Raw genomic sequence first — 10000 nt, 5'->3', positions numbered from 1 at the left:
AATCCAGCCCGGCTCTGGCACAGATGTGGCTCAAATCTACCCCAGATCAGGACCTGACAAACAAAGTTTTGCACCTGGGCTGTATTAAGTAAAATACATTGAAATGAAAAAAAAAAAAAAAACAATCCCGTTTCCCTCCAATATTTCACCATCAAGTGTTTAGTCACTAAATTGATGCTTAACAAGGTGTGTTCATGCTTGAGTGCGAACCTTGCTGTTCTTGGCCCCCTGATCATGTGAAGGAAAAGCGCCTAGGGAGAGCTGAGAGGGCCGACCTTAATTTCTCCTCAGGAGTTGACCTGACTTAACACTTGGCTGCACTTGAAGTGAAAGGACTAGATCTGACTTGATTGACCTTGACTAAGAGCAAGGGAACTACTCTGTGACTGCGAGCTAGGCGCTGATCCCAGGCCAGCTCACAAAGGTCAGACATAATGGCAGGACAGCTGGATGGCAAGACAGTTGGACAAGGAACATAGAAGCAAGCTTGAACTTGGGCAGAAATGTGAGTCCCATGTTCTGTGACAGAACAGCAGACTGCAGCTTCCATTCAATACCCTCAAAGGACAAGAGATCATGTGTGGGAGGACCTGTTTTCAATGGTCAATACTGCTACAATAATAATAATAATATATGTTATTATTATTATTATTATTATTATTAGTAGTAGTATTATTATTATTATTATTATTATTATTATTATTATTATTATTATTATTATTATACACATGAGCAAATCCACACAAACTAGAGCAGTGTTCTGCTAGAAACAAAGAGAGCCTCTATGCCCAGAGCGAGGAAGACTAAGACAACTGACAGAGAGAGGTGTGGAGGTAACTTGAGCATGAGGGAGAGAAAGAAGAGGAGAAAGAGAGAGACTTGGGGACCAGCCGAGTAGGACAGCTCCCACAGTTGATGGCTCTGGTCAAAACCTAGACTCTAACAGAGAGAGAGAGAGAGAGAGAGAGAAAGAGAGAGAGAGAGACAGAGAGAGAGAGAGAGAGAGAGAGAGAGAGAGACAGAGAGAGATAGACTGAAGAAGGATGGGAAGAAGACACCAAGGAACCAGAACTGAAAATACAGAATCTACACGGAACCCAACTGTGCCCCACCCTGTAAGGCCCCAAAGGCCTGGAGGGATCGTTGAGTGTGTGTGTGTGTATGTATGTTTGTGTGTGTACTAGGAGGGATGGTGGTGGGTGGTTGTTAGATAGCCTCTCCTGAGGAGTTGTCACAATAAAGGTTCATGTTTCTTTAGAGAGACACTCCAGATGGAGGAGCCACTTTAGGTATCTTTGGAAGCCCTCATATTATGTATCCAAACAGTAAGCAAGCCCTCCAAATCCATACAAAAACAGACTCTCATCACTTCTATAAAGACAAGTGGTGTGTGTGTGTGTGTGTGTTTGTCTGTGTGTGATTCTGAGGGCAAAATAGAGAGTCTCTCCCACTGTCACCCATCCCCCCTTCTTCCAATCTTATCTAGCATAGCCCATAATCTCATCCAGTATAGGCTATTACAAAGAAAAGAAAAACTGATCCAAAAATCCAGGAACTGTTTGCCCCTTATCCCATCCCTCAGGAAAGAGCCTCCACTACACACTCTGAAGTTCATCAGGACCAACCTGCTCCACCTGTGTTGCGTCCACCCCACACCTCACTCCTCCACCGCGAGGCCACAGCATCGAGGAGCAAGGCCATGGATGGCCCTCAGTTCCACCCTTAAACTGAGGATCAAACCTCACGGCCGCAGGGATGAGTGGGTTCGGGGGGGTGGGGGGGGGGATGGTTCAGAGGGAGGCAAAGCGGGGACAGTATTTGCACAGAGGCCCTGGCAAGCCTGGCATGTTGGCAGGCCCGGTGCTGACGGGCGTAGCGCCAGGACACTGCAGTCTCAGCAGACCAGAGGCACTGAGTGGACAGGGCACCGCACAGAGCATGGCCTTTTCTCCCTGCTCTCTGTCTCTCTCCTTCTCTTCACAAATAAGAAACACACTCACTGTGTGTGTGTGTGGGTGGGTGTGTGTGTGTGTGTGTGTCTGAAAAGTTTGCAATCTGACCCCAGGGATACGGGACAGGACAATGTGAGATGACGTAACCTTTTAGGAGACAGGCGTCAAAACAAACCTGAATAAGAAAAGTGCATCAGAACCCAGAGGTCTCTGAGTTCCTACATCACATCATGTGTGAGTCACTAAGAATACCATTTACTTCTCATGTAGTACAATGATCACTGCACTAGTGTAAACATGTTAATACATTAATTTAATGTTACATTTAGTATGTGAGGACAACTGCATGTGAAGTGGGGGCTGACATACACTGTTTCAGCATAACTGCATTATGTTCCCATCTTAGGCCACTTCCATATTCAGCCCTATGGAAATTTGTGCAGTGTACATGCAGGATGCCATTTTAGATTGTGCATATTTCGTATTCCTTCTCCCCTTGTGTTTTTTCTCGGAATCACTGGCATGTGAGGAAAGGCGCTGCATAAATAAACGGCTAGAACCGAGGCAGCAGGAGGCCTCGCTTCATACAGAATGAGGCAGAATGAGGCAGATTCTCCCATAAACACGACATTAGGAGTCCAATCACTCCTCCTATCAGGCCTGACTCAGCCCGCACAACAGTAAACAGCAGGCTATATTAGCCATTACAGAGTTAAGGACAGGGCTCTTACATAAACACATAGGGTATACAAACACAAACACACACACACACACACACAGACACACACACACACACACACACACACACACACACACACACACAGAGACACAAACACAAGCCACACGTGCCCTGGGTTTGTGGTCGGCTCTCAGAAATGCAGGCCTGTATGTATAGAGGAGAGTTCTAAGATGGCTGCCGAATCCTCTTATGAAAGCTACTGCTTGTATACAGGGAGGTCTGCCCCCCCCACCCAAGAGGAAATATCCCCCAGTCGCCGTCCACATCCTCTCCGGACCGCTGTGTCCCGATCACACAGATCCCGGCCCCTCCACTTGGGTCCTTCATACAGTTGTTGTTTACGTTATGCTCATTTGGGATTCATCTGATAATGGGGCAGGGAGAGAGAACACATTAAGGGGGGAGAGAGCAGTCACGAGGCAACACCAGACTACCAGGCGCTCTCTCTCTCCCTCTCTCTTTTTCTCTCTCTTTCTCTGAGACCCTCTCTTACAACTGAGAAGAGAGTAGAAGGCCACAACGCTGGCTCATTCAGCGCCTCTAATCAACAATTCTTTTGACTATTCTCTAATCAATGTTCCTACCCACAGCGTGTTCTCTTTTCAGATCACTGAGGTAAAATGTTGGATAGAAAATACATGGAGCCAGGCTCCACTTTCACTTAAACTGCTATGGGAGATACAGACATATGGCCTGAGCCACAAACACATACACACACACACACACACACAATATGAATATACAGAAAAGAAAGCACCTACTGTATAGGCAAAATACATCTTAAGTAATGGCAACACTCTGTAATACTGTATATCCACCATGACCAGATGCTGAATGCATGGAATAGATGCATATGTTTTGTGGATTTAATGCAGGCACCGGGACATACTACTTAGTTCAAGCAGAACAAAAAATAGTCCTTGATATATCACAGTTCTGGAAAGATCAGATCTTTCCGTGTTCCTGGATGTTCATATGGTCTGGAGTTCAAATCCATAGTTTGAGTCAGTGGGGGATTGATCAAGATGTTTTGTGTGAACTATAGAGAATTGGTAAAACAAAGATGACCTGATTCCCAGGTTCTTTGGTATCCAGTGCTGAGGTACGAAGTCACCAGTGATCAGAGCGCTGTATAAATGCAACATTGATATGTTTGTGGTATAGGCTTAGATTTGAGTGTTTAAAAGTTTGTACTGCTTGACTCAAAGAACCGTTATTTGACATTCAATATTGTGCTGACCAGTTCAACTGTCATCTTGCACACATTACTTGATGTACGATGCGTAACATCAATAGTAATCTTTCATAGCTGTCCAGTTCTTTACCGAAGGTAACGATGATGTCCATAAAAAAATTAACCTTAACACAAAACTTATTGGACCACATACAAACATAATATTTTGCAGTGTCAAACTTAGACTCAAATATGGGTTACTCTTAGAGTTTTATTAACCTTCTCCTTTTGCGTTTAATCACAAATCACACACTAGACACTTCACTCAGACATGGACAACTTATGATACATTTACAGCCATTGCGGAAAATTATAGGTTACCTTTTGCTTTCCTGCTGCCTATTAAAATATATTTATACCCACCAGTCTCTTAATTGCCTTTTCCGTGTGGATGTACTGTTGGCCTAGTACTTGCTGTAATTATGATTAAAAGGCCAACGCACTTGTAAATTGTGCAATTATGTAATGGTCGGACACTCTCGTTTAATCTCTAATTAGCCTAATATTTAGTTCGATTTAAAAGTGTATTTTCTTCATAGACCTGAATGGTTTACAAAATTGGAAGGAATACGCAAAATACGGTGTTTTATTGACCTAGCCTTCATCTTCTTGACTGAAACTTCTTATGCACACCTTACCATAGGGTTCTTATAATTCATTGTCAATTTCATCGTTTTCTTTTCATTCTTTGTTAACTATATAATGATTCCAATGGGCCTAGTCACATATACATCGCAAAATAAAATAGAAAAAACCCTTTGAAAGTAGCAACTATTTGACCCATGCCAATGTCCTAAAGCCGTAACTAACCAATGTTCTTTAGGTTACCTGGTTAACAGTGAGTTCGGTAAATGGCAAAGGAACATTTGTCAGTCTAAGGAACATTTGTGAAAATACCAGACGCATTATATATATATATATATATATAAAAACATAACACAACTCACCGTTTCTTGTCCTTCTCGGCTGTCATCTCTGCGTTTGAAGATCAGGACTACACAAGCTGTCCTCTAGTTCCCGTGCGTCCGGTTCAATGCGCAACAAGTGAAAAATAAATCAAAACTTTTGAAACGTCACGAAAAAACACGCACTCAAGGGCAGGTAGACATTTAAAATTGTTAATTTAAGCACAATAATTACGTCGTTTTGTCTATTGTTAAAAATACTGTCCAAAACAGATCGTCCTACATTAGGACAATCCACAGGTTAGGCTATACAGTCTCAGAACACTGCCGAGGATTGTACAGCCCTTTACCTAGAGAGCCACGATAATATCCAGAGGTTAAAAGGCACCCCGTGACGAGTCGATTCACTTCGTCGTTGTCAAAGTAACTTCACTTCAGTTGGATGAATGATCTGAAACTTCAAGCTTCTGGACGGGGAACTCGCCGCTTGTCCGGTGACAGCGGCTCAATCAATCACCGCTCTCGTGATTGGTGGTTGTTTCTGAGTGGCAGGCACTCAATCGACTACTGCTACATGACTGGTGAGCTCTCTCTGAGTGAACAGCCCCCTACCCACCACTCCACACCGCCCACTTTTATATGTTGGTCAGTTTCGCAGCAGGTTTGTGAGTGGAGATGATAGACTACACAATGAAAACAAGATCGAACATTTCGTAATGGAAATGGTAAATAGACACACTGTTAACAGTATTAACTTTGAGAACGTTTGCACATAAATGTTTAGCCTTCGTTGGAGTTGTCTCCCGCCAGACATACTTTGAGTAATGTGCGCAAATCCGTCGACGTCGTTTCGTATGTAAGTGTGCTTAAATCAGGTGTTATACAACCGCATATTCTCACGCAAGCCTGGTCTTGCTCAAGCGTTCCCGTTTTACATGCCTGGGTAGGCCAATGCAAGACACCCTAATTCGCTTGCACTGTATCCCAGCTGATCCAAATAAACGCCCCCACACGTGTTTAGTTCACTGTTGAGCATGCACCTGTGGAAGAACAATTTGCAGGGATGCCCATTTTCAGATTTTTACATTGCATGAAAATGCACTATTCTGTTATCCGAAGTCTTCTTATTATTATTCTTCCCACCACATTTCTGCATCTAATTCAGCTTTAACCGTTTAACATAGAAACTTTGTTCAAACTTTGTAACATAGGTCTTGAAAAGGACACTTGAGGAATATATTTTTCACTTTTGTAAACTTTATACTTTTTGAGAAAAAAAACAAGCTTATTTTTCCCCATAGACTTTGCATTGGCACTATGACATCACAATGGGCTAATTAACTTGATTTGCACCTGTATCAACTTCCAGCTGCTAAACTAGGCCCCATCAAAAAGCCAGTTAAACTGATTGCACCTGTATCAACTGCTTTCTGCTCAACTAGGCCAACTCTCTCTGTGTATCTCCATTCTACATATAAGGATAAGGATATAAGGCACATTCAATCCAACTTTCTATCCATTCATCCACTTTAAACCATTCACTCATCCACCCATTAAACTATCCCATCAACATCCATTAAACAATCTGCCTATCAACATCTATTCAACTTTCTGTCTATCAACATCCATCTACATTTAACTTTTAAACTAGAAAGGCCTACTCTGTCTCAGGCTTTAAGCATACTGTACAATCTGGCTCTCTTAAGACTACAGATCCTGTTCAACTATTTCCTCTGCCCACAACTGTTTCAAAATAAATGTCCTCACTACAATAATTCACTATTAAATAATTTACAACTACTGTAACTACTTAAACTACTTAACTATTTAACTGTTCAGCCATTTCAACTGTCAGTTGTAATCAACTATGACTCCTGCCAACTGTTTCCAAATAAAAGTTTGTTTTGCATTGTATGTTAATATAGTATATTTATATTTTCATGCACTGGTTTCATTTTCTAGTTTTTTTTTTTTCAAATTTCTGAGCTCATTAGCCAACTTGAGTTCAAACATGGTCTGACTAGGAAAGAGAAACAACCAAGACCTTGCAGAATCCTTGTTCAAGGTTATGTGCTCTTTGAGTGTTTGAGTAATGGAAGCCATGATCCAGAACTGCCCCAAATTGTTACTTTACACACCAGCTGTTGTGATTTCTCAGAAATTGTTGCAGGCGCTAATGTAATAATTCTCCTGATTCCATCTCATGTTACATTACATTAGGCTACATTGCATTGACACTTTTTAACTCAAAGTGACTTCCAACAAGGGAAACAATCAAGATAGAGTGCAATAAGGACAAGTTAGTGCAGCAGTGAGTGTTACCAAAGTCCTTTTAGGCAAGTCCCTCCACTCGGCGGCCATATAGCAACGTTTTTTGGGCACTCATTGGGCATCCTATTCAACAGAAATGCGCGTGCGCAAGGCTTCACGACACCAATCTTGCTCCAGCGGCGAGTTCACAACACATGATTGGGAAGATGTCTTCACAACACAACATATGATTGGCTCAATGTATTCACATAATACCACATGATTGGCCCAATGTATTCATATGTCGACATTTTGCCGAGGAAGGGGTGGGATATGTGTAGACAACGGCCATATTGGCGTTACAAACTAACTCATGCATTTCTATGGAGGATTTTTTGAGTGCTGTGTCTCCTCATTAGAAAGTCTCTGGTGTTACTTCCATACAGTCAAGTGTCAGTTCTAGTCAGGTGGTAGTGCTAGAATGAGCAAGTCTAGTTGTAGGTAGTGCTACAAGAGGAGATACTCTCTGAAGAGCTGGGTCTTTAAGAGTCTTTTGAAGGTACGCTCCTGCTCCTGTCTCTCATGTCACTGCACTTTTATCTCTTTCCTCTTTTCACTTCTTGCTCTTCTCTTTTTCTCCCCTAATCTAGCCAGGGTGAAATTACGCAAACCTGTTAACAAATTTGAATTTGCTCTACAGATCAGTCAGGCAAGAACGATCTGTTTCCGAATCACCAAAAATGTGTATTTTCTTTGGAATTGTGTGAATAACTGCATTTAAAACATCTCTGTTTACAATAAAGATGTGTTTGCTGTTTTTTAGAAATTTTGGTAAGAATTGAATGCACTAAAGTACATTTAATTTCACCTCTGGTTACACATCTGGAAGTCGTAAAACGGGAAGGTCAGGAAAGGCGTCAAAGGGATCCTTTCCAGACGGACCTGCAGAGCAAATTCAAACACCACCTCATTCTGTTTCCTCGTCCCACTGGCAGTCCAACACAACCAGAGAGCCTGCGGCAGGAACACAGGTAAGGCCTTTAGAGGACTGGATAAAAACTCTGGATTCTTGGAGATGGTTGAACACTGAACACCCTCTGATGAGGCGGCCAGCCAGGATTTGTCCCAATACATCCAATGGTCAGTACCTCACTGGTTCTGCCATGCGAGACGGAGGGTGCTGTTTGCAGGGTCCTCCAGCGAGCCCTTACACAGAGCCTCTCCAGCCAGAGGCATAGTGAAGGGCACTGGGGACACCCAGGGGGCAGCTAGTGCCTGATGGCTTTGCTTATAGGTCAAACTTTTGTGTTCCAAGTCCAAACGTTCCTTTTGTGTTGTTTAAGAGCTACAGAAGTGGCTCTGTGATGGTGTCTGCCGTCATAGTATCACCCACATCCACTACACCATATGCCACAGTTCATGGTCTATAACTAACTATACTCTTTACAGTCTTTTTAGAGAAAAACAAGCCGTATAAAATATAAATGTTTTATTAAAAGCCCTGATTTCACGAGTCACCATTTGATGCAACCAACTGCTGTGCTTGTTGAGTGTAAGTTTTATTTCACCTTAGACCCAGTGGCTGAGCTTTATGATAGCAGCTGATGACTGAATGAGGCCCATTGAGTGGCAGCTTACCCGATAAGGTTGTAAGACAGAAGAGTGAGTTAATTAGTAATGTTCGTTTGAACCTTGCGTCATTTATCAGACCTGTGCCTGAGAGGACATGAGTACAGTATCAATTCAAGGAAGTCCTACGACTTGGACCTGGATTGTAGCAAAAATATCACCATCGATTGTATTCATATCATAGTTATAGTGTCATTTGTAAAACAATAAAAGGCTCCTTGTGCAAATAGATTCTCCCTCAATGTGTACTGTATGAACTAGGCAAACAAGCCTGGTGAGTCTGCTTCTGTGCACCATTCCAAATAACCCCCCCCCACACACACACACACACTCACAAAAGACCAAAACTGTTTTGACATCATTGTATTTAATAGGTTCCAAAACAAACAATACACATTCACATCCTTTTGAATACAGTACATTTGGCACACAGTAAAATGCTTACAGTCCCGGACAGAAGCTGACTTTAGAATGAGTCTGGCCCTAACTCACGCCAGACCAGATCAGACCGAGTGGGCAACCATTTGGGATTACAGAACAAAAAAAATGGCATTAAAAAAATGACATTAATAAAAAAAAAAATCTGGGTGACGACCTTTACACATAGCTTCACAACAATAAAAAAGAACAAAACAAAACAAACATAGACAACCTAAACTTAAATACACATAAGCATATGCATCACACTGTAATAGAAAACACAATGGGCGCCATGTTTTGCATGTACAATTCTCCTGTATGTACATACACATAATACTACACTTGGACATGGATGCTGCACTTAATTTAAGAGGTACTTCTTCTGCCACGTAAATATTTACCTTATGGTTTCAGTCATGTTACAACAGACTGTGAGTGTTTCCTATATGGAGTAAGCTCTTAAAAGTAATACAAGATTAAAAACTCGCTCAGAGTATTAAAATGAATGCGGGAGAGAGAGAGGGCATTGGAAAAAGTCTAAGCAGTGGATTTGTTGTGGTAAGCAAAACACACAGATGTGTGATGTGACATATTTGGTTAGACAAAGGAGCTCAGCGTTTGGTATGTGTACTTATTATTTTTTCTGTATGAGAGATGTGGTTTGAAGCAGACACAAATATGGATTTGTGTCTGCTTCAAACTCATTGTTGATTCAATTTGTACAAAGCAGATACAAAGCATCACAGCAGATATATATATATATATATATATATATATATATTTAAAAATGGACAGTGGACTGGGAATGTGAGAGGGATAAAGACATGAAAGAGTGAGACACTTAGGAAGACACACACATAATGAGAGATAG

General features: G+C 41.9%; 2 protein-coding genes across 2 annotated transcripts in view; both read right to left on the bottom strand.

Moving 5' to 3' along the window:
- epas1b (endothelial PAS domain protein 1b) overlaps positions 1-5366 on the bottom strand; it is a 42489-nt gene extending 37123 nt beyond the window's left edge. Inside the window, exons 1-2 of the mRNA XM_076285776.1 lie at positions 5181-5366; positions 4873-4935 (exon numbers count right to left, since the gene is read on the bottom strand). Coding sequence (XP_076141891.1) covers positions 4873-4898 — 26 coding nt within the window. The 5' untranslated portion in view covers positions 4899-4935; positions 5181-5366. The remainder of the gene's footprint in view (positions 1-4872; positions 4936-5180) is intronic.
- Positions 5367-9057: 3691 nt separating this feature from the next.
- Positions 9058-10000, bottom strand: part of prkceb (protein kinase C, epsilon b) — a 113265-nt gene continuing 112322 nt past the window's right edge. The window contains exon 15 of the mRNA XM_076285774.1: positions 9058-10000. This exon is cut by the window's right edge and continues 2419 nt beyond it. The gene's annotated coding sequence lies outside the window, so the exon portion shown is untranslated.

This window comes from Alosa pseudoharengus, unplaced genomic scaffold (genome assembly GCF_046254945.1).
Source record: "Alosa pseudoharengus isolate Yale_2024_CS ecotype anadromous, Long Island Sound unplaced genomic scaffold, YU_APseudo_1.1 YU_APseudo_1.1_scf_15, whole genome shotgun sequence".
NCBI lineage: Eukaryota > Metazoa > Chordata > Actinopteri > Clupeiformes > Clupeidae > Alosa > Alosa pseudoharengus.
This window is presented reverse-complemented; position numbering and strand designations above follow the sequence as displayed.